General features: G+C 52.3%; 1 protein-coding gene across 4 annotated transcripts; it reads left to right on the forward strand.

Moving 5' to 3' along the window:
- The first annotated feature begins 210 nt into the window (after window positions 1-210).
- On the forward strand, window positions 211-20,507 carry Slc45a3 (solute carrier family 45, member 3). 4 transcript variants are annotated; one of them, NM_001135868.1, is made up of 5 exons: window positions 211-325; window positions 14,118-14,512; window positions 15,153-15,938; window positions 16,459-16,724; window positions 18,816-20,507. In NM_001135868.1, the coding sequence occupies exons 2-5, from the start codon at window positions 14,341-14,343 to the stop codon at window positions 19,251-19,253; spliced, it is 1,662 nt and encodes a 553-aa protein (NP_001129340.1). In that variant the 5' UTR covers window positions 211-325; window positions 14,118-14,340; the 3' UTR covers window positions 19,254-20,507. The 4 variants fall into 4 exon arrangements, with proteins under 4 accessions (NP_001129340.1, XP_006249827.1, XP_006249829.1 ...); XM_006249765.5 differs by having other exon boundaries at window positions 216-302; XM_006249767.4 differs by lacking the exon at window positions 211-325 and adding an exon at window positions 1,075-1,206.
- Window positions 20,508-23,468: the final 2,961 nt, after the last annotated feature.

Below are 23,468 nucleotides of genomic sequence, written 5' to 3' on the forward strand. Positions count from 1 at the left end.
GGGGGCGGTGCACAGCCCTAGGTAATGACAGGGCAGTCTAGGAGCCTCGCGGGGGCTGCCCATCCGGTCGCGACCAGAAAGGAGACTGCTTCTCCACCTCCCGCTTTCTTCCCTTGGGGACCAGCCCCACCCCTCCATCCCCTCCCAGCACCCCCTACCTCCGACCCGCCTCGCCCCGCCCCCTCCTGGCAGCCCCAGCGCGCATGCTCTCTTCCCCCCACTGAGTAACCTGGAGATTTAAAAGCTGCCCGCTGGCGCGCGTTGGGGAAGCAGGGGTCCGGGCTCGCACGCGCCAGCCCCAGGTGACAGCCGCGCGCCGGGCCAGGTAGGGGAGGGGTTGGTCCCGGCGGGAGAGCAGCGCGCGGATGGCCGTGCTCGGCCGTGGCGTTCTGTACTCCGCGGGATGGGGCCGCTCCGTGGCGTCCCAGCCCTGCGCGAGCGGAGGCTCGCGGGGAGGGCGCGGCCCCTGGCGGCCCAGTGCCCAGGGACGGCGCCCGCTCGCGTCCGCGCTGAGTGCGCTTCCTTCGGGAGCGCTGTGCTGTAGCGCCCGCTGTCCCGGGCCGCGCGCGGAGGGCGGGATCGGAGCCGCGGAGTCCCGGGCCAGGCCGGCGGAGGGCCGGCCGCCCCTGCTGCAGCCTCCCGCCGCAGAGTTTTCTTTGGAAAGTTGCGTTTATTTCTTCCCTTGTCTGGGCTGTGCCCAAAAGGGGCAGATGAGTCACAGAGACGCTCATGGTCCACACTTGGGGGAGCCCTGGAAGGGCCTTCAACCGGGCGTCTTGTCGGAGACAGAAGGGGACCCAGTTCTCTTGACCCGAGAATTTGGTGGACTTGTGGCTGGGATAATGAGTATATGTGTACATGTGCGATCCTGCGCCCCCCTTCTCTGCCTCCGTTACCCACCTGCGGAGAGTAAAGCAGCTCGGGCTGTGGCTCTTGTGTCCCGAGGCTCAGGTGGGGATGGGGAGTACTCTACAGTGCGAGAGAGAAAGCGCTAGGCGGGCGGCAGCACGCCTGGTGGAGAAAACTCCCGGAGCCTGCGGGCTCAGCTCTTCCCTAGTCTCCGCTCCCCGACGAGGAACCCTGTGACTGCTCTGTTCCTTGACCTCCGACTCAGCCCCCTCATTCGTGACACACACTTGACTCGTCCAAGGCCGCGGAGTATTCGGTGCTTCCTCGGTGAATTGGAGATAGGAAGAGTTTGACCCGGTGGGTACCTGGTGAGAACTCGATGTTCAGCTGTGACAGACCCTATTCTAGCTAGCTAAGCTGAATTTTGAAGAACCCAGTTGTGGTCTTGCAGATAGGCATGGTAGACGTGGCTCAGAGTGACTTGTTGGGTTCCTGAAAGTTTTACTCAGGAGTGAGGGTGAGGCTGTTGAGGTTTCTAGCCTCTGTCTCCAATGTATGAAGCAAGATCCCATTCCCAGAGCTTCGGTGTGGGCCCACGTGCCTAAGGCGTGGAGAACATGTTGACTATGGAGCTGGGAAGAAAAGGAACGGCCCAGAAGCTAGATGCTGGACAGAAAGCCGAGGAACCACACAGAACACTGTGTCCTAGGGAGTAAGTGGGACAGGATTTGAACCCTCTGGCCTTTCGGTTGGATCCATTTCATCCCCTCATTCCTCCCTTATCTCCCGCCTGCCCCAGCTCCAGGGCTGTCCTGGAAGCAAGACTATACTAAAAGTGCCCAGAAAATGGAGTTTGACTCACTGAATAAGTCTAAAGATAATATTACAGCTGTGGACATACAGACCCCACTTAGGGTGTCTGGCCAGAGAAGATTTCCTATGGATTTTTGGAGTGGAGGTGAAATCCCCTTTATCCCCTCCTGGTTCACTAAGTAACCCTGAAGGAATAAGAGGAACTGGACAAGGTCCTGGGGTAGTACATTATGCCCTGCAGGCTCCTGGTTTGGGAAAAGATGAGTACTGATCCCAAGCTAGAACTGGACCTAAGCGGAGCCCTGGAGAGAGAAAGGCAGGAAGGTAGAGAAGAATGGTCCAAGGTCACTGGAAGTAAGACTGATTTCTGATGGTAACTTCCGGACGGAAACCTTGGAGCACATTAGGGATGAGGCTACAGACTGCCCAAAAGGTGGCTTTTCTGCTTCCTGTTCCACTCTGCCGGCCATGCTCCACTAGTCTGCAAATCGCTTTAACTTTGCAACCTTGTTGCAAAATGGGGACCACGGTGGTGAAGACAATGATCATACCCTCTGCACAGCTTTGTTATTTAAGTTAATTATGACAAATTCAACTGAGCGTTAACAAAGATACACACAGTCTAAAAATATAACTTCATTAAATAACACATGTAGAACTCAACTGTGTCTTTAGCCCAGTGTGGTGGTTTACACCTGTAATCTCCGCACACTTGGGAGGCAGAAGCAAGAGGATTAGGAGTTCAAGGCTAGTTTTGACTACCTAATGAGTTCCAGACCAGCCTGAGTTCTGTGAGACTCTTGTCTAAAACAAATAAACAAACAAAAAACAAAACCCATTTTCTTTTTTTTTTTTTTTTTTTTTTTGGTTCTTTTTTTTTCGGAGCTGGGGACCGAACCCAGGGCCTTGCGCTTCCTAGGTAAGCGCTCTACCACTGAGCTAAATCCCCAGCCCCCAAAACCCATTTTCGTACTCGTGAAATGTAGAAAATGTTTAATGAATGTTAGTTTTAACCATTATATTTATCTCCTGTGTCTGGATGGATGACCTGCAGATGGTCCAAGACCCTGGGACCCCTGCTTTCTGGTTTTTTTTTTTTTTTTTTTTTTTTTTTTTTTAAGACAGTGTCTATGTAGCTTAGGCTGCTCTTGAACTTGCAACTCTGTCTTGATCTCCCTAGCTCTGGGTCCTGCTCTTTTCTTTCTGTTTTAAAGAGACTGTTCTAGGCTTACTTCTTTGAGGGCAAGGTCTCCTGGGCTTTGGGAAGTTTAAGTGGCTAAAAGACTTAGTTCTAGCCAGTGGCTTGAATCCCACTTCCTCCAAATTAAGCTATCAGTCTCCTGATTCTGTTTTCTCCTCTGTAAACAAGCATACTAGGACCGGCCTTCCAGGATTTGGGGATTAAGGAGACCGCTGCAGGTAAACCTCTGTGCAGAGCAGCTGCTGTGGAGAGCTTGATAAATGTCAGCTGCTGCTAGTTGGTGACAGGGGAAGTGATCACTGTAGATTAACTTAGAAACTGGTTTCCTAGCCAGGCAGGAAACACCACCATATATATATAAAATGTCAGTGTGTGTATATGTATGTATGTATATAATAGCCACGAGCAACACATTTGCAATGGAATTCTGGGTCCAGTGCAAAGAACAGACCAAGACAGGGTGGACATCTTGATCTCTTCCCCTCTCTGTACTTCCTGATATGCTTTATGATTAGTGCAAAAACCGTTGCTTGCCTCCCTCCCAAGAGTATACTCACAGGCTGGGGGAGGGTACTGCGAGGAGAAGGGGGTGAATATATACCCTGAAAGGTTAAGAGCCTTCCATGTAGAAAAGTTACATGTTATTTCAGGAAGACAGTATGGGGAGGGTGCCCTGCACTGAGGACTCCACTCTGTCTTCTCTCTCCAGCCTTGGAGGTGGGGGTGGGAGGTGGGGGTGGGGGCGGGTGGGGTCTTTCATGTTATTCTTTGATATCCACAAGGAAAACCTAGCCTAGCTTTCTAGGCATGCCTTCTGTCACTGAGTTGGATTCCCTCGCCCTCCCAGCCTAACTTCTTTGACAAGCCAGCGGCCCTGTTTGCTGGACAGTGTGTGTGCGCAGGCTGGACCAGTTGGTACCAGGCCCAGCATCTCCAATGCTGATGCCACCTGACTGGCAACAACAGAGCTGGAGTGCTGAGCTTTGTCTAGTGTTGAATGTTGCTGCCTGGGGGCAGGGGCTAGGGACAGAGCTCTGTCAGTGTCCTGTTCTTTGGCCAGAATTACCTGTTTAATCTCGTTTTCTGCTGTGTGGTCTGTGTTTTCTCCCTCCTTTTCTGGAGTGGCTGGTGTCAGGAGCCTTTTCTTTTCTTTCTTTTTTTTTTTTAAGATTTATTTTATTCCATGTATGTAAGTACACTGTCGCTGTCTTCAGACACACCTGAAAGGGACATCGGATCCCATTATGGATGGTTGTGAGCCACCATGTGGTTGCTGGGAATTGAACTCAGGACCTCTGGAAGAGCAGTCAGTGCTCTTAACTGCTGAGCCCTCTCTCCAGCCCGTCAGGAGCCTTTTCAATTCTAAGGTTGGAGGTGTCCTCCTTGTCTCTACTGTTGGCTTTATTTCGATGTCCGTAAAGTAGCGGTCCTGTTTGTGGGAATTAGATGTGATGTGTATGTCAGCAAAACTTGCATAAACCAGATAGATATTCAAAAGATATTTTTCGTTCCTTGAACTCTGGAAATTCCTTTCTTTGGGATGCTGGGGTAAGCCAGCACGAAAAAGGTAGGAAATAACTCCTATCTCAACTTCCACTGGTTATCAAACCCACGCCAGGCTAAATATCCAGCCAGATGGACCAGCCAGCCCCTAGCAGGAGTTCCTCTCCCCAGAGTGCTGTCAGCAGCCCTCAAGTGTCTAATGACAAGAGCACATTGAGCCAGCAAATAGTGTCTGAGCTGGGAGAACGTAGTCACTGTAGGGATGTAGCCATTGTAGAGTCCCAGCTCCTGTTAATGGAGATCCATGCACCCGGAAACTGGAGTGTCCCTCACTGACTCCCAGACTCCCTGGTCCAATCAAAAGATTCCTGCATTGGCCTGCCTTCTAGACTTCAAGGCCTAGGCTGTGCTTTGCTTCTGTCTTGTCTGGACCACACAGAAAAGGTGTCATGGGAAAGGGGCAAACCAGAGACTGAGGACCAAATGCAGATTTTAGCTTTGCACCTTAACCTAGCAGAGAGTTTGGAGAGAGAGAGAGAAAGAGAGAGAGAGAGAGAGAGAGAGAGAGAGAGAGAGAGAGAGAGAGAAGAGAAGAGAAGAGAAGAGAAGAGAAGAGAAGAGAAGAGAAGAGAAGAGAAGAGAAGAGAAGAGAAGAGAAGAGAAGAGAAGAGAAGAGAAGAGAAGACGGACATCTTGGGGATCAGGGAGTCCTGTAGGATTAGGTATGGGACTTGAGCTGCAGCGGGTTCAGGTGAAGGGCAGAGGCTGTTCAGGAAGGGGAAGTAGCTGGAAGCAAAAACCAGCAAGTGCCAGTAAATTCCTCTGTCCTGGGCCCAAGGAGGTGTGACCATCTAGGACACACAGATCTGTGACCCGGATCTGAGATCAGAACCCAGTTGTGTGGCTTTGGTTCTCATGTTCTTTCCTGTATCCCTCACTGGAGAAGGGCCAGTAGGAGGGGCGAATATGTTTGGAAATCCCACGCTCTAGGGCCTGTGTGTCCTTTCTGCGTAGCACCTGCTTACCTTTTCATGACTTAGTTGTACGTCCACTTCCCCCAGGAAGCCTTGACCGCGCCACCGCCGACATGCCTCCTACTTGCTTGGCCACGTCTTAGTGCTGGTACCACCTTTCTACCCATGAACCCATACTGTACTGTATCCCTGTTACTCTCTCCTGCTGAGCAGAACCGTGTAACCAGCACTTTCACTGCTGTGGGGGGGGGGGATGGTAAACAGTTGTGGCTCGATGAGTACTGAAGGGCGTGGTTTGGGGCTCTTTGACATTTCCTTAGGGGTGCTTTGGTTGCATGCTGAGGTAGACTTCCTCCAAGGGTGGGTAGACTGGCTTGTTAATGTCTCTTCTCACCTTGTTCACCCGGGTGGTTGTTATTTCTGGGCTTAGGACACAAACCAAGGGCCTTATGTAAGCTCTGTGAAGTCTCTCCACTGAACTGGGTCCTCAATCTGCTTTGTTTCTGAGACAGGGTCTCACTGGGTAGCCCTGGCTGGCTTAGAATTCATCATGAAGACTAGACTGGCCTCAAATTCATGGAGACCCACATCCCTCTGCTGGGACTAGAAATGTCCCACTGATACCTGGCTTTTTTTTGTTCTCTTTTTTGAAGCAGGGTCTTGTCATGTGGTCCAGTCTGATCATAAACCCATAGTCCTCCTGCCTCAGCCTCCCTAATGCTAGGGTTTAGAGGTATGTCCCTCATCTTTGAGAGTACACTTTTGCAGAACTGGCTGATCCAGAGCCTTCTCATTACAGATAGGCTGGTCACAGACCTGAGTGTCTGGACAGATAGAACCCAAGAGACCATCAGCTTTGCAACCCTGGAGGCAGGCCAGCCACCCAGAGCTGGGACAGCACCTTGTTGGAACACTGCCCAGGGCCCTGCTCAGCCGTTTGACCTAAATGCTCAGCCCCCCCGGGCTCTTTCCTCTCTACCTCACCTCCAGAGAGGGGCCAGGCTAAAGGAGAGGACTCCGATTGGCTGTGCGCACCATGGGAAGAGCTGCCCAGGCTGGCCTGGCTGAGTGGCAGGTGTCAAGTTCACAGAGAGAAAGGCTGTTGAAGTTTCACTTTGCAGAAGCTCTGGAAAGGTGGGAGGGACTTCCCCGGTGACCTAGAGACTGAGGCAAGACCCCCATTGCTTCCCAGGCATCCCTTCTTTCTTTGTGGAGGACTTCTGTTTTTTTTTTTTTTTTTTTTTCCCACTCTGCTTTTATTTCGGACTAAGACAAGAAAGAATTTAGTTACTAATTTCTGCCAGGAACAGAGTCCAGCTCCAGGAGAGAGGAGGAGAGATGGCAGTTCTGTCCCCAGTGCCCTGCTTACTCGGCCAAGTTTCAGGTGACCTCTGACCTTGGCACAGAGCTGGTGTCTGAACAGTGTGTGGACAGGTCTGATGGGGTAAGTGCGGCTGGGGAACTCTTCCCCACTGGATCTCCCTGACTCACTGGTGAAGACAGGCTGTGGCAAGCACCTCCCTAACGCCCTGTGGCCTTGGGAGTGGGCACTTGTTCATGAGATCACCCTACCCGAGGCTCAGGACAGGTGCCAGATCACCTAACCGTGCACCTTAGACATCAGTGAGATTAGCTCTCAGTTTACAGGTGTGGACACTGAGTCCCAGGGTGGTAACTTTCCTACGCTACACAGCTGTCAACATGGCCGAAATTGGACTACATCTTTCTGATTTCCAGTTCAAAGTGTTTTCCAGAATTTTTGAAAGGTTGCAAATTTCCTGGTTTTAGATTTTCAACCTTGGAAGTGTTAGGGTCTCCAGAACTAACATTTCCCTCTTGTAAACTAGGAATGTGAAATACCAACTCTGTATGATAGACCTTTATTAAGAGGTCTACCAAGCACTGGGTGGTGGCGGTTCATGCCTTTAATCCCAGGACTCCCAGGCAGAGGCATTTCTATCTCTTGAGGCCAGCCTGATCTACAGCATTGAGTTCCAGGGCAGCTTCTTGTGAGGAAAAAGCAAACAAACAAACAAAATAGAACTCCTGGCATGTGCTAAATACCCCCTGGGCGGTTGGTAGGGTCAGCTATTGGCCTAGTTGTCCCTGTGGATGGAAGAATCTGCTAAGAGTGGGATAGCCTTCCCTTGCAGCAGATCTGTGGCACTGACCCGCTCACCTGTTGGGGCCAGCACCTGGGAACGAGTTTACATTCTTGGCATTCCTCTTGCCACTGGGGGCTGCTGGGATCTGGTAAGAGGCCTTCCTGCTGATGAAGCTGAGTTAAGAAAGGCAGGGCTGATCTTTCCAATCACTGTGTTGGGACAGGAGAAAGCCACACCCACCCCTGCCAAAGGCTCTTCATATCCTTTTCCTCACATACTGGGTAGTTTCTAAGTTGTGGTTTGTCGGGTTTTTGGATTTTTATGGCGTTAAAGATGGGATTCCAGAACATTCTGCATGGGAGACAAGCACTTTACCACTGAGCCATACCTGCAGCTTAAAGTTGGTTGTACTAAGGTCCGTCTGTGAAACAAACGGGCAGATAACTTGTACCCCTATCACCCAGTGGCTGTCAGAGTAAACTGTTTGGAAGGGGGCCTGGTCTGCATGGAGCAGTCACCCAGGCAAGCTGCAGTTATAAACTAAGTGGAACTGTGTGGAAACTAAGGGTCAGTAGGTCAAGTTACAAACAGACTCAAACTGGCATCAGACCCAGGTCCGTCCAGCTGACCCCTAAGAGCTGGATCACTGTGGAACCTGCCAGGGTTCAAAGTGGTCATATTCAGTTTTCTAGCCCCAGGGGTAGAAGAGGGTTCCTGGTAGAAGCCTGTCCTGGTATGGAGAGCACACACACCATGACCTTGGGTGGCAGCTGTTGTCAGCAATGAGGTCTGGTTGGGAGGCCCAGGTGCCTGGAAACAAAATGCACATGTGTGTTGCCTGTGTCACTGGCGGGAGACCAGGAGACCTCCAGGGCACATCAGCCTCAGCTTAGGCCGGCCAAGGTGAGGTTCAGGCCAGCCCCAGAATCCCTGTCATTAGACTGGAGAGAAGAGGGGAGGGAAGATCACTGCTGGCTCCAGGGACTGCCTGTTGTCCCTTTCCCTCCCCTTCCCCCAACCTCCAGCATTTGTTTCTGTCCCGAAGCTGCACTGGGCTCTTAGACACCGCAACAAAAGCAACTTTCCTCCAAGCCACTGCCACCTGTTGGGTTTTCACACATTTCGAGTGAGTTGGGGGAGGGAGCCGTTGCCCTTTTCCCAGTGTCTCTGGTGTTCCCCCTCCCTGCAACCCCCCCCCCCCCAGGGCCTGGGATTCTCTTTGCTGCCCGGTTGTGACAGGGCTCCAGAGCAGGAGGAGGTGGGGGGCCCGGCAGCAGCTGGAAGGGGAACTGAGTGGGAAGGGGCCAGAGCTGGCAGCAGGGGAGAGTTTGATGGATTACTCTGCAGGCCCAGAGGTTTCTCCCTAATCCCCCTTTGTGTCCCGGCCTGCAGCCCCTCACTCTCTCTGACAAGCTGCTAAGCAGAAGGCTTCCAGTCTGAGGGAAGAAAAGGCAGCTCAGCAGGGTGAACTCTAAATCCCTGGCCTCCCAGCCACGGGGGAGGCAGGAGCTAGGGAACCTGCCTGAGGTGGGGCTGGGTCCCCCTTCCCTCTGCCCACCCAACCCTGTTCTTTGTTAGGATTCCCTCAAAGTGGAGAGGTTGCGTTGTGAGGTGGGAGGGGGGCGCCCAAGATGCCTGTGAGGTAGTGCTGTTTGTGTAGTTACTGTTGAGTTTTTCTTGGGCGGGGACGGGATAAACGGAGACCCTCCGTGTTTGGAAATAATTGGCCTCAGAAACCCAAGGGCTGAGTCGTAGATTGAAAGGTATCGAAGCTCAGTGGCCCCCATACTCCAGCCGTGTCCCCCTCTCCCAGCAGCCCAGATAGGAATTTCCATGATACCTATGCAAGGTCTGCAGGAAACGGTTGTGAAGGACTGTTTTGTTTCCCATTTGTTTTCTCAGGTATCCCCACGTTTCCTTAAGATGCTACCGTGAGGATCTAGCTGTACTTTGGTAGTGCAGTGTGCCAGGTTTTATAAGGCAAGGCTCATGGCGTTGGTCTCCTGGGTCTGAAGAAAGGTATAGGTAGTAGGGGTGCCCCCAGAGGGTCATCCTTACTGCCGCCAGCCTAGAGGGTCTGCTCAGCTCGCAACGAAGCACTCGATCCAGTCATCTCTGGAGGAGTAGGGGTTCCCATGCCTTTTCTTTCTAGCTTTGTCTCGAGTGGGCCAGGGACCCCTTTCTCGGGCCGTGCCTTGATTCGAGACACCCCTTACCAGGTTTCTCTCTCTGGGAAGGACAGTGAAGGAAAGAAGTGTCCTGAAGGATAGGCAAGTATGTTTTTTAGCTTCCAGAGGAACCCAGCCTGTGAGAAAGCAGCCCTCTTTGTGAGTGCGAAGGGAGGACACAGGGTCGCAGAGCCTGCGGGGTCAGGGTGGGGGCTGAGGCCGTTTGATGTGCCTGGGCGGGGTGTGGGGGACTCTGGCATGCATAAAGAGGCCATAGAATTGCTGTCTGACAGTGGCTGGGCGGGGCCTGTCCCCAGACTCTGCTGCCTGTGGCCTCTTGTCAGCAGAGGGTATCTGCTCCCCCTGCTCCACCTCAGCCTTGTGGGGTGGCAGGAGCCCCTTTGAAAGCCCTCAAAGGCCTCTTTATGTGTCCTCTGATCCTCCCTTCCCTTACTGAGCTGCGAAGGGCTCTGCTCACTGGGGTCACTTTCCTGTGCTGGCCTCCACTCTGTCTTTTGAGTTTTTGGACAAAGTTCAGTTCGAGTTTGTTCCTGTGACTGTTTCACTTCCCTAGGCTGCCTGCTGGGGGCGACCGACGTGACATGGAAACATTCTGGGCCAGTCGCGTTGATCTGGTGCCCCTTACTGGGCTTCTGGCTAGGCATCTCCTAGGTGTGTTTGGGAGGAAGACACGTTTTCTGTCCCTTAAACAGCCCCCTCTGCCGCAGCTATGCATCCATCCATTCTTTGCACTCACATTTCCCAGGTCCCTAGGCTTGCTGGGTGGGTGTCAAAGAGTTGCCTGCCTTGAGGTTTGTGTGTTACGTCTTAAAGTTCACAGAACTGTATAGAGTCCAGGTTCACAGACACTCCCCACCCTGTCTTTCTAGGCTTTAGTTCCGATCCCCAGAACATCCACGTAGTTTTTCTGGCCTTCTGGCTGAGCCATGGAGGCCGACAGAGGAGGGGAGAAGTTTGAAGCTTGAGAAGGATTTCCGTATGCGCAAGGCTACCCATGCTTGTCCTTCCTCCCATGACCCTGGTCAGCCCTCCTCTGCCCTCCTCTTCCTGCCCCCCTTCTCTCCAGGTAAGCAGTCTGAGGCTGGCTCACTGGTTGAGCTTCTGTTTGCCAGACCAAGTGCTCCAGAAGTAGTGGGGGAAGAGAATCGGGAAAGTCTCTGAGGAGGCTGAGTTAGTCCCCTGTCCCCTTGCCTGAGTTCATTAACTCCAAGAAGATGGGGGAAGTCCAGACTGGAAGGGGCGACTGTGATCTGTCTCTCTTCAACTTTGATGAGAGCACGGTGTACTGCTGCTGCTGCTGCTGTTGCTAGAGTGGCCCCGAGCTTCTGTCTTGGTATCCAGGGCAAAGGGCCCTGTGGGTAATTCTGTCAGCTGGAGTCAGTGCAGGGAGTCTGCCATAGGGTTGGCATAGTGGGAGCAGGGAGGACATTGAGAGTGGGACATTGAAGATAAGAAGGAAGGGAGACAATGTTCTTTTGGGGGGGGTTGAAATTCCTTGTGTAATTCTGGGCTCAGAAAAGTTGGGTTCTCAGGAGTGTCTGCATCTCCAAGGGCAGAGTAGATATGAAAAGAGGGAAGGCGGGCTCGGGACTTGAAGTACAGGGATCTGGAACCTACCTGCCTTCTATCCCACTCATATCTATGGGTTGTGTGTGCCCCTGGTCCAGACCCCAATACCAGATAGAGTATCTCTATGGGGTAGAGAGAAGCACTGTAGCTCAGAATCTGCCTGAGTTGTAGGAGGGTGAGGGAAACGCGCATGCTCCTATTATCCTGTATCCTATGAGCTCCCATTCCTACTCACAAAAGTGCTGGAAGACTGAGGGAGAGCTGCCTGGAGGGAAGGCAGGTGAGGTGAGCGCAGGATTTAGAGAGTGAGGGCAGGTTTATGGGTGAGGTTGGGTCTGGCAAAGTCTCTATTTGCTCAAGGAGGACCTGATCCCTTAAACCCAGCACAGGTGAGAGCCCCAGTCCCTCCCAGACTGAGGGTGGAAAGTAGAATGGTTAGAAGTCTTTTGCCCCAGAGCCTGCTCTGGTAAAGCTTGGGAAGCTTTCTCTCTGGATCACTGGGAAAGGGAGAGGAGCCAAACTGAACCCCAGAGTAGCCCAGTTAACACTGAGGTCTGTCTGACTCCACTCCAGGACTGTGTGGGTCAGTATTTTATCTTCCTTTTTATGAACTTTGGGGAGGGAGCTCTCTGGTACCTAGATTTATCTCTAGTCCTACTTTTCCTAGTCTTTTCATCAGCCGAGCCTCAGAGGGCTTCAGTGAGCCAGCCTGTGGTTGCTGGGAGTTGAACTCAGGACCTCTGGAAGAGCAGCCAGTGCTCTTAACTGCTGAGCCATCTCTCTAGCTCCAGAGGCACAGGAACCCCATGGGGCCTGGTGTTAGCAGGGAAGGTAAAAGGGCCTTTTATCCTGAGCTAGTGAAGCTAGGAAAGAAGATGTCCAGAGGGAGCTGCAGCCTCCTCAGGCCTCCTCCTCTTCACCAGTCATAGGGTTGATTAGTGAGGAGTGGGAAGGTGTCCCAGGGGGTATAGTGGCAAGTTTGGTCTCCTGCTTTTTCATTTGGGATAAATGGAGGTTAGCAGTCTCTAAGCTTTTCTTTACAGGGCCTGTCCTCCGTCCCCCAGTTTCTTAGAACACTTTGATGCTGATTTGAAATGTGTGTGTGTGTGTGTGTGTGTGTGTGTGTGTGTGTGTGTGTGTGTGTGTAGTGGTGCAGGATTGAACCCAAGGCTTTATATATGTTAGGCACTACTTTACACAGAGCCCTGTCTTTAACATAGAGGCTCACTGTGTAGTTCAGGCTGACCTTGAATCATTTCCTGCTTCAGCATTACAAGTGCTGGAATTGTAGGGCTACCCCACCTTGTCCCTACTCTCACAGTTTGCATAGCAGGCAGCAACGGTGCTATCTCCAGGAGGCAAGCCCTGGAGGTTGCTTACCCAGCAGACCCAGTAACTGGCTAGGCTGTGCTGTACGTTCTTGTTTGTGTGAGTAGGGGCCAGAGGTCAACTAGGAAGTGCCGGCCTCCCACCAGCTCAGGGCTCCTTGGCATCCTCTCAGATGCCACCAATTAATATAGAACTGTTGAGATCTTGGATCATGTCCCGTGTAAGGCGGGGGTTGAGGAATGGTCCCAGCTGGTTGTGACAACTGGGAAGTGATATGTGTGTGAGTTGGACTATCTTCCTGCCTCCTGTGAACTTGAGGGAAAACTCAAGGGAGAGATTCTTGGGCGTAGGCTCCCCAAGAGGAACTCTGTGTCGGTGACAGGTTGAACCCCCATTTAAGGAACTGTATCCTTCCTTCTTCCCTCTCGTCTCTGTCCTGGAGTGTGGGGTTACCGTGTGTCATGGCTCGGGCCCAGGAAGGAGAGACTAGGAAGTACCCCTTTGTTTTCCTTTGTAGAATGTTCTGTGCACACATTGGTGTACCTGCTCTGTGCGTTTGTTTACGTGAGGAGAGGCCAGCAGTCAACTCCCGGATGTCTTCTCTGACACTGGATTTTGGTTTTTGAGACCAGGCCTATGGCTGAGCTTGGAACTCACCCATTGGCTAGACTGGCTGGCCAATGAGTTACAGCCATCTGCCAGACTCCACCCCTCCACCCCGGCACTGGGTTAGACAAGTGCAGCCACAGTGGCTTTTTCGTGGTGCTGGGGTCAGATCCTCTTGTTTGTTTGTTTGTTTTGTTTTGTTTTGTATCAGGCACTTTGCCAACTGAGCCGCCCCTGCCCCTGCCTGAAAATATTTGTGTGTGGGTGTGTGTCTGTCTGATGTCTCTGTGTATCTAATGTTTCCATATGTTCAACTCATACGTCTATGTATATATGTGCGCAGAGGCCGGAGATTAGTAATCAGACGGCCCCTTCAGTAGCCATCTCTCCAACTCATTTTCTGAGAATCCATCTTCGCTGAACCTGGGCTTCCCCGATTCCGCTGGCCGTTCCTGGGATCCTTGTTTCCACCTTCCAGGCCTGGGATTATGGGGATTAAATGAATTACTACCATGCCCAGCCAAAAAGCCGCTGGGAACCCAAACTCATAGCGTCATGTTTGCATAGTAAACACCCACGGAGCCACCCCTCAGCCCCAGAACTGTCACATTTAACAAAGAGTCTGAGTGGCTCTGCTTGGAAAGTCGGAGAGCAGAGCAAATGAATTGGGCGTGGCAGAGGGTATCCCCGGCCACGTTGAGAGCCAGTCCTGAGTTCCTCCAAAAGGGGCAGTCGCAGAGATGCTTCGGAAGAGAGTGAATGACCTCTGCTTGGCCTTGGGCTGTGCTGAGGTTCAAATGTAATTTTTCTTATTAATTACATCCATACTAGACCGAAATATTAACACGAGTCTCTTGACAGAGCTTCCGGGTCAGGGGCACCGGGGCACAGGGCTACATCACAGGCCTGCAGACGAGCAGGATTCAGAGTATGTGAACCAAATCCTGGAGTCATGTGACTGACTATCCTGCCCTTCTAGGGTCCGACTGACGAGATGTGTCCCCATCAAGCAAGGCACTAGATGGTGACGTGTTCAGTGTGGGATGAGATGCCGAAGTGGTACTCAAGGGCTGGCCGAAATGGGAGCCTGGCTGCACCCTCGGAGGTTGGTGCTAGCAAGGAGGAGAAGCCGCGGCAGGGCTGACTCAAAACAGCTGTGGAGTGTGTGAATGGCCCCCGGACCCCTAACCGCCCTGTCCATCATGATCCAGAGGCTGTGGGCCAGCCGTCTGCTAAGGCATCGGAAAGCCCAGCTCCTGCTGGTCAACCTGCTAACCTTCGGCCTGGAGGTGTGCCTGGCTGCTGGCATTACCTATGTGCCACCCCTTCTGCTGGAAGTCGGGGTAGAGGAAAAGTTCATGACCATGGTGTTGGGTGAGTCACTCCATCTTCCTTTCTCCTTGCTCTAGTGCCCAGGGCTGGGCTGTAGGCAGCATTTCTCTTGCCCAGGGAGTGGCTCAGAAGGCAGGGCTTGGGGGAAGGCATTACTAGTTCTCATTTACACCCCACAGCCCTTAAGGACAATCCGCTCTGCACACATGGGAAAGGATGCTTCGGAAAGACTAGGCTTGTCTTATTTAACCCAGCTGCTGTATCTGCTGAGCAGTAGAACTGGGACTTCACCACGGTCTCCCAAACAGGGTTCTCTTTCCTGGGCATGGGACAGGCTTCTGATACTGTGACCAGACTTGTCAAGAGCCACAGGAGGTCAGTGGCTACTCTGTGGCTTTCCTCTCTCAGGAAAAGGAGGCTCATGAGGATGCGGGATCTGGGGTCTGGCTGTTTATAGAAACCCTGCTTCTAACCCGCGGCAGACCCAAGTCTTTGCGTAAATATCGCCTCTCAGGTGCGGCATGGCTGCCATTCCCTCCTCTGAAAACAAGCTGTTTATAATACCCACACTGAGAGGAGCAGAGCCCCTGTGAATGCTGGATGGGGGCTTGCCTCCATGTGACCTGCTGTGTCCCTCTTGTTCCTTTGTCCGGCTATTGATTTGTGCTGTTTGTCCTTGCAGGCATTGGCCCAGTGCTGGGCCTGGTTTCTGTTCCACTCCTAGGCTCAGCCAGTGACCAGTGGCGTGGGCGCTATGGCCGCCGGAGACCCTTTATCTGGGCTCTGTCCCTGGGTGTCCTGCTAAGCCTCTTCCTCATCCCGAGGGCCGGCTGGCTGGCAGGGCTACTGTGTTCAGATACTAGGCCCCTGGAGTTGGCCCTGCTCATCTTGGGAGTGGGGCTGCTGGACTTTTGCGGCCAGGTGTGCTTTACTCCACTGGAGGCCTTACTCTCCGACCTCTTCCGGGACCCAGACCACTGCCGCCAAGCCTTCTCTGTCTATGCCTTCATGATCAGCCTCGGGGGCTGCCTGGGCTACCTCTTACCTGCCATTGACTGGGACACCAGCGCCCTGGCCCCCTACCTAGGCACTCAGGAAGAATGCCTCTTCGGCCTCCTCACCCTCATTTTTCTCATCTGTGTGGCAGCCACTCTGCTTGTGGCTGAGGAGGCAGTCCTTGGCCCACCCGAGCCAGCAGAAGGGTTGTTGGTCTCCTCCGTGTCACGCCGGTGCTGCTCATGCCATGCTGGCCTGGCTTTCCGGAATCTGGGTACCCTGTTTCCCCGGCTGCACCAGCTGTGCTGCCGAATGCCTCGCACCCTGCGCCGGCTCTTTGTGGCCGAGCTGTGCAGCTGGATGGCACTTATGACTTTCACACTGTTCTACACGGACTTCGTGGGAGAGGGGCTGTACCAGGGTGTCCCCAGAGCAGAGCCAGGTACCGAGGCCCGGAGACACTATGATGAAGGTGAGTCTTTGGCACCAGTGGGAACCGCTGTTGGCCACTGTCCTGTAGAGGACAGGCCAGGGTTGGGAGATGCTCACAGCCTGGACCATGGCTGATGACTACTCTCTGGGCCCCAGCCCCCTGTCAGTAAAGGGAAAAGGATCTATGTGCGGTGGTTCATGAGCACAGCTGCCCTCTTTGTTGTCTCATTAGGGCTACTAGGTCTGTGTGACTCCAATTCCATGGGGCCTTTGCTCTTCTGCGTGCTTTCCTCACCATGCCTTCTAGTTCGGCATTCCACAGAACTGTCTTAGAGCCAGTGTGGGGGCCATTTTGTGATCCTCACCCCCTCCTCCCTTACACACCTGGCACCTCGTCCTTCAACAGCCCCGGGCCACATTCGCTAATTGCAATCTAGATGCGGTCTTGCAGGCAGGTGGGGAGGGACTGGGGAGTGGATGCCCCTGGATACTAGTGTCTAGCTCCCCTAGATTGTGTAGGGTCCTTACCCCACTTCTTCCCTCCCTCCCCCCCCCCCCAGGCATTCGAATGGGCAGCCTGGGGCTCTTCCTGCAGTGTGCCATCTCCCTGTTCTTCTCCCTGGTCATGGACAGGCTGGTACAGAAGTTCGGCACACGGTCAGTCTACCTGGCCAGTGTGATGACCTTTCCCGTGGCTGCCGCTGCCACGTGCCTGTCCCACAGCGTGGTTGTAGTGACAGCCTCAGCTGCCCTCACCGGGTTCACCTTCTCAGCCTTGCAGATCCTGCCTTACACGCTCGCCTCCCTCTACCATCGAGAGAAGCAGGTACTCCCATTGGCTAGATTCGGGGGGTGGGGTAGGGTGGGGGGCTGAGAATGTGGTGTCTGATAAGAGACGTTGGAAAAGACTTGGCTTTCTCCGACCAGAGAGGACAGCTGGGGCCAGAGGATATGGCCACTGAAGAAGTGTGGATTAGATTCTAGGAATGACTTCCTGGCTTTAGAACTAGAAAGCACTTGAGTGGATGATTGCAGGAAGGGCAGCCCTCGCTTGGCATCCTGGAGAGTAAGCATACCACGGAAGTCCTTTATTCAGGGCTGCATTATTATATCCAGAGGTGGAGTGTGGGTCCCTGGCGTGTGGCTGCAGCAGGTGGCAGTGGGAATAGCCTGGCCTTAGCTATTCTTGCAGAGAGGCAATGTGATCAATCTGTGTCCCCCTTGCTGCAAGATGGAGGAGGCTTCTTCCTGCCCCTCTTTCTAGTTTACCTTCTAATCCCGTGTCCCTCTCTGTCCCTCTTCTCTCCCTGCTTTCCTCTTTTGCATCCACCCTTTTCCTCAATCCCACTCAGTGCACGTCTGAGCCTGACATACTGACTTTCTTTACCTGAGCAATAAACTGTGGGTTGGGGGGTGTTCGGGGGGTGCTTGGGGGTATTGGGGGGGGTGTTGGGGCGCTGGCATCTTGTTCACTCCATGCTAACCAGTCCCTGCAGAAGGCCCTCTTCCTTGGGAGGCGTCCTGACTTAAACAGCATGCTCACCCTGTCTCCGGCTCTGTCCTCACTGAGCTTAAGGACCTGGATTCAGAACTCCACCAGAAGATTAGGGGAGAGGCCACAGCCCTTCCCTACTAGAGTTTTCAGAGTTAGGAACGACCTGGCCCAGGCTGCAGCTAGTAGGCTGGTTTGTTGGGCAGTAATTTGCAGGGTGGTGGGGACTGGGCTGGTAATGGGAACCTGGTCCCTCCTGTTGGCTTTCATGAAGCTCTGGGCTGGGGCTTTAAAAACTGCCGTCCAAAGATGAGGCTTGAGCACCTGCAGTTAGGCCAGGACTAACCTTCCTCTCTGTACTGAGGAGCAGGTCTGCCCTCAGGGACATCTCTGGTTGGTAGGCAGCCTTACTGGTCTTTCCTTGGATGACAGATAGGAAAAAGGGGTCTATAGCATCAGCTGGGAACAGGCTTGGACCTGAATACTGTCCAACTGTCCTTTACCACTTCCTGAGTTACGGGATGAGTTGACAAGTTGTGTGTTTCTCTGGCATTGCCTGGGAGCTTCCAGCTCTCTGGTGCAGCCAGCCCCGTCAGCCTTCTGTGCTAGACACTGCCTGGCACAGGGACCAGTATGGGCTGAGGCCTTGTCTTGTCCTTCAGTTAGACACCCCAGGCCGCTGGGGCTTGGGGTTGGGGTTGGGGTTGGGGTGGTTCTCTAGTCTCAGGCAGCCTACAGGAAGAAACTGAAAAATTTCAGGGTCAGGCAGCTGGGCTGCAGAGGTCACCAAAAAAGATCTTCCTGCTGCCTCTCCCTTTTGCAGGCCCAATTACTGGGCTCTCCCTGGCCAGAGGCCAAGGCAGTGACCTCATGTCAGATGGTTTTCTTCAGTCAGGTCTGGACCCTATAGGGGCAGACAGTGAAGAATTCTATGGAGGTCTTCTTCCCTATGGCCCAGTGAAGAAAGTGTGTGCAGGGGGTTGAGGTAGTCTGTGTGGAACTGGAGACCTTGCAAATGCCTCCTTTTGGCACCCCCCCCCCTTTCTGTGTCTCGCTTCTGTCTGTTTCACTCTTCCTATCTTTTCTAGAGAGGGTTCCGCACTTTTCTCAACCTGTGGATTTATGTTGACTGACTTCTTATATATTCTAAGAAAAGCTAGAATAGACTTCAGGCTTCAAATTTGCTCCTTTCCTCCAACCATGTTGAGGGGGGAGCTGGGGGGGGGCTGAGGGAGGAGGGGTTCTGTTTAGATCCACATCAAGTAGCCTTTCCTCTTAGGTTTTGGATTTTCTCTTTCCCTGAAAGCCAGTTGCCTGGTTTCATATAGCCCTTGGTTAGGGGCAGTGAAGGGCCTGTTGTCAGATCCGGGAACCCCTGCATCTGAATACACACACCTTTGTTTCCTTTTTTGTCCCCACCCTCAGGTGTTCCTGCCCAAATACCGAGGGGACGCTGGAGGTGGTAGCAGTGAAGACAGCCAAACAACCAGCTTCTTGCTAGGCCCTAAGCCAGGAGCTCCCTTCCCCAATGGACACGTGGGCCCTGGCGGCAGCAGCATCCTGGTGCCCCCACCTGCACTCTGTGGGGCCTCTGCCTGTGATGTCTCCATGCGAGTGGTAGTGGGTGAGCCACCTGAAGCCAAGGTTGTTACTGGACGGGGCATTTGCCTGGACCTTGCCATCCTGGACAGTGCCTTTCTGCTGTCCCAGGTGGCTCCGTCCCTGTTCATGGGCTCCATTGTCCAGCTGAGCCACTCTGTCACTGCCTATATGGTATCAGCTGCAGGCTTGGGTCTGGTCGCCATTTACTTTGCTACACAGGTAGTGTTTGACAAGAATGACTTGGCCAAATACTCACTGTAGAATTCTGTAAGGCATCAAAGAAGAGGATCTGCCTCCCCGGTTCTCAGCCCCAGAGGGCTGCAGAGCTGGTCTCTTTCCGGTCTCTGTTGCCCTGAGTGGCTCTCCACTGCCATCCGAAGGCAGTGAGGTGTATGGCTGCACAGGTTGGAGCTTTTGGCTCTGGCTTCAGAGTCTGCCTGGCCTCCTGGCGGCTTCCCACTTGGGTCTGAAGTTCTGCAGGGATGCAAATGCAGTCTGTATAGGTGCTTTATCAAGGCTCCAAGTGAACGGCTAACCTCCTGCTTGAGTCACCAGAGGAAGGGCATGGGGGGCCCGAATGAACTTCCCCTTCAAGTCCCTTGTCCAGTTCCTGCCGCTGTGGCTCTTGCATGAGCGTTTCCTCCATGGGGCTCTACGCCCTCCACGGGCCTCCACGGGGCTTCACGGGGCGGAAGTTGGAAGGACCCTAGTGGGCAAGATGAAGCCTCGCGATCCACAGCGCTGCCTTTCTGCTGAGCCCCCCACCCCCACTCATTTCAGGAAATGGCTCGGCTTGTCGGCCCTTGCATTGACACGGGCCTTTAAATATTTAACTTATTTATTAACGAATAAGAAGGAAATTCATACCCAGCCTTTTTAACGTTGTGCCTAGGAGTTGAGTAGGGTGGGATCCCCCAAAACTGGTTCCCCCGAAATAGTTGGTCACTGTGCTAGATATTGCCAGACTCCTCTTCCGGGGTGATAGATGTGGTCCCCCAAACCGCCCAGTACCTTGGGCAATCTATTCTTCCCGATTGAGAGCCATAAGATGCCCCGACTCAAGACTGGCCATTGAGGGAAAGTGGAATGGGACCCAAGGTCTCCTCAGCCTTCTAAAACCCAATTTTCTCTTGACCTAATTGGTTCCCTGATTGCTCGCTGCTCCCTATGGGAATGGACCATGAAGAGATTGCCCTTCCAAGTCTAGCCACTGGCTTCAGGACCTCTCTGTGGGGCTTGTTGAACCCTAAGCACAAATGTGTTTCCTTAGGCCTCTGCCCATCTCAGCCTCTGGGGCAAATCTGTCACAGCCTGGGGAAATCTCACACAAACTCAGGAGTACTCCCCGCCAGAGCCAGTGAGCTCATCGTGTCTGGGGGGGAGTTCAGTGCTGATTGCAATAATGTTATCTATGTCTTATTTATTTAGCAGAGTAAATATTTTATACCGTATGTGATAAATCAGAGTATAATGTTTATGGTAATGAAATTAAAAGCTTCGTATATGTTTACTTGATATGTGTCTGCCTTTTCTGTGAGTGGAGGAAGCCATTCTAAAACCAGCCTCACGCCATTCCTAGGGGACTCTTAGCTTTGGCAGCATCAGTTCCCATGCGTGGCCAGCAGATGGAGCCATGGACCATGCAGGCCTAGGGGATTGAGGGTAGCGGACAGGAAGAGTCAAGGGCAGTGCCACGCAGTTTTCTTTTTCAAATGGGGGTCACAGAAGATGGAGCATTCACAGCAAGGCCGCTAGGAGTGCGCCTGGCATTTGGAGGTGGGATTTCAGCATTATGGTTTCGTGACAATGTTCTTACACATCATACTCTTCACTGCAGCCTCTAGTCAAGCCCAGTCCTTCCTGCCTTGCCATCTCTCTGGGCTGTCCGCCCTGACTGGCTCTCCTTCCCTTGACATTCTAGAGTGGTCAGCACAGTTAATACCCACAAAAGGACTCATTTACTTTTTAAACTGTTTTCTGTGGGGCTGGAGAAGATGGCTCAGTGGTTAGGAGCACATACTCTTCTCGCAGAGGACCCAAGCCTGGTTCCCAGGGCCTGTATCAGGCAGCTCAAAACTAACTCCAGTCCAGGTGATCTGATGCCCGTCAGACTTCCTCATACAGACACATACATTGTCTTTGCCAGGGTTTCTATTCCTGCACAAAACATCATGACCAAGAAGCAAGTTGGGGAGGAAAGGGTTTATTCAGCTTACACCTCCACACTGCTGTCCATCACCAAAGGAAGTCAGGACTGGAACTCACACAGGGCAGGAATTGGAGGCAGGAGCTGATGCAGAGGCCATGGAGGGATGTTACTTACTGGCTTGCTTCCCCTGGCTTGCTCAGCTTGCTTTCTTATAGAACCCAAGACCACCAACCCAGGGACGGTACCACCCACAATAGGCCCTCCCACCCTTGATCGCTATTGAGAAAATGCCTTACAGCTGGACCTCATGGAGGCGTTTCCTCAGGGGAAGCTCCTTTCTCTATGGTAAGTCTAGCTTGTGTCACACAACACCAGCCAGTACATGCAAATGCCAATAAAATATTACAAGGAAGTTCTCTGTGTTATCTAACTTTATTGTGAAAATTGTCAAAGAGTAACACGGGTGGTATAACCAGACCCCAGCTTCACAGCTCAAACCCTGTGGTTTCAGTTCCTTTACAGGGTCTATTTTTAAAGTTATATACCAGGCCATTTTACTTCACTTGTAAAAGTTTGGTATGTGGCTCCAAGAAAAGGACTTTGCTCAGTGGCTAGGAGCATTTACTGCTCTTCTAGAGAATCAGAGTTCTGTGCCTAGCATCCACAAGCTCCAGTAACTCCAGCGCTTGGGGAGTTGATCACCCTCTTTCTGCCTCTGCCGGCACCCACATGCACACATGCACACACACGACTTAAAAACAGACTGTTTAGGGCTGGAGAGATGGCTCAGCAGTTAAGAGCACCCGACTGCTCTTCCAGAGGTCATGAGTTCAATTCCCAGCAACCACATGGTGGCTCACAACCATCTGTAAAGAGATCTGATGCCCTCTTCTGGTGTATCTGAGGATAGCTACAGTGTACTTATATATAATAAAATAAAAAATAAATCTTAAAAAAAAAAAAAAACAGACTTTAAATTACTTGACCATAAGCCGTGTTATCTAACGAAGCATAGAATAGTTACTAATTATTCAGGTCGGGTACAGATGCCAAAGGAGAGTGGGTCTTACTGTTGGCTGGTGCAGTGGTTCGAATAAGAGTGGCCCCTCTAGGCTCATATATTTGAATGCCTAGTCGTCACCATGGCACTACTTGAGAGGGAGTAGGAGATTCTTTCAGCCTTGTTGGAGCAAGTGTGTCACTGGGGGTGGGGGTGAGGAGGACTTTGAGGTTTCCAAAGCTCAAGTCAGGTCCAGTGTTGTTTCCTTCCTGCCGCCTGCAGACCCATATGTAAAACTCTCAGCTCCTCCTTCAGCACCACATCTCCCTGCACGCCGCCATGCTTCCTTCATGATGATAACGGACTGAACCTCTGAACCTGTAAGGAAGCCCCAATTAAATGTTGTCCTTTATAAAAGTGTGGTCATGGTGTCTCTTCACAACTGACCATGACAGTTGGTTTAAAGCAGGTGCTAGTTTATAAACATTACCTTTAGTTGCTTTGCCACATTGTTTTCTACATTCCCGGGTGCCCCCAACCCCCTTTTTACTCTTTTTAGCCTGCCATTTAAGAGCCATGGGCTTTTCCTGCAGTGTTGCCTACACTCCATATTGGGCTGGCTGTTTCCTCCTAGTATCTGCCTGTCTTCACTTCTCAGTGCTGGACTCCCAGACACAAACACACAGCCACGCCTGACATTTTATGTGGGTGCCAGGGATTTGAACTCAGAACCTCATGCTTGCAGAACAAGGGCTCTTAGCTACTGAGCCATCTCCTTAGCCCTGGGGAAAATTTTTTATATTTTTCTTTCATGTTAGGGCATAAGTGAATCTCATCTTTTGCACTGGGTTCTGTCTCCTAAGTCTCATAATCTGTAGTTAGTGGCTGTTCTGTTCTGTTTTGTTTTTCTTTGAAATCTGTTAATAAACTGGGAGGGTTATGCTAGAGATGTCTTGTGTTCCCATAGCGATTCACATTTTCATTTATTTTTGAGACAGTCTCAGACTTGGAATTATTTTTTACATTTATTAATTTTGTGTAAATGGGGGAGGTTATATTCTAGGAGAGTCGGGGGGATTGCCTCAGTACTTCTATCATATGGGTCCTAGGAGTTGAACTCAGGTCTTCAGACTTTGCAGCAGACACTCTCACTGACTAAGCCATTTCGCCAGCCTGGCCATGAACTGCTGATCCCCTTGATCCTTTTGCTTCCACCTTTTGAGTGCTAGGATTGCAGATGTTTGCCGCAGAGCTGCTCACCCAGTACTGGAGCTTTGTGCGGACTAGGCAAACGCACTAACGACGCAGCCTCGTCTCTAGTCCTTAT

Source organism: Rattus norvegicus, chromosome 13 (genome assembly GCF_036323735.1).
Source record: "Rattus norvegicus strain BN/NHsdMcwi chromosome 13, GRCr8, whole genome shotgun sequence".
NCBI classification, from domain to species: Eukaryota; Metazoa; Chordata; class Mammalia; order Rodentia; family Muridae; genus Rattus; species Rattus norvegicus.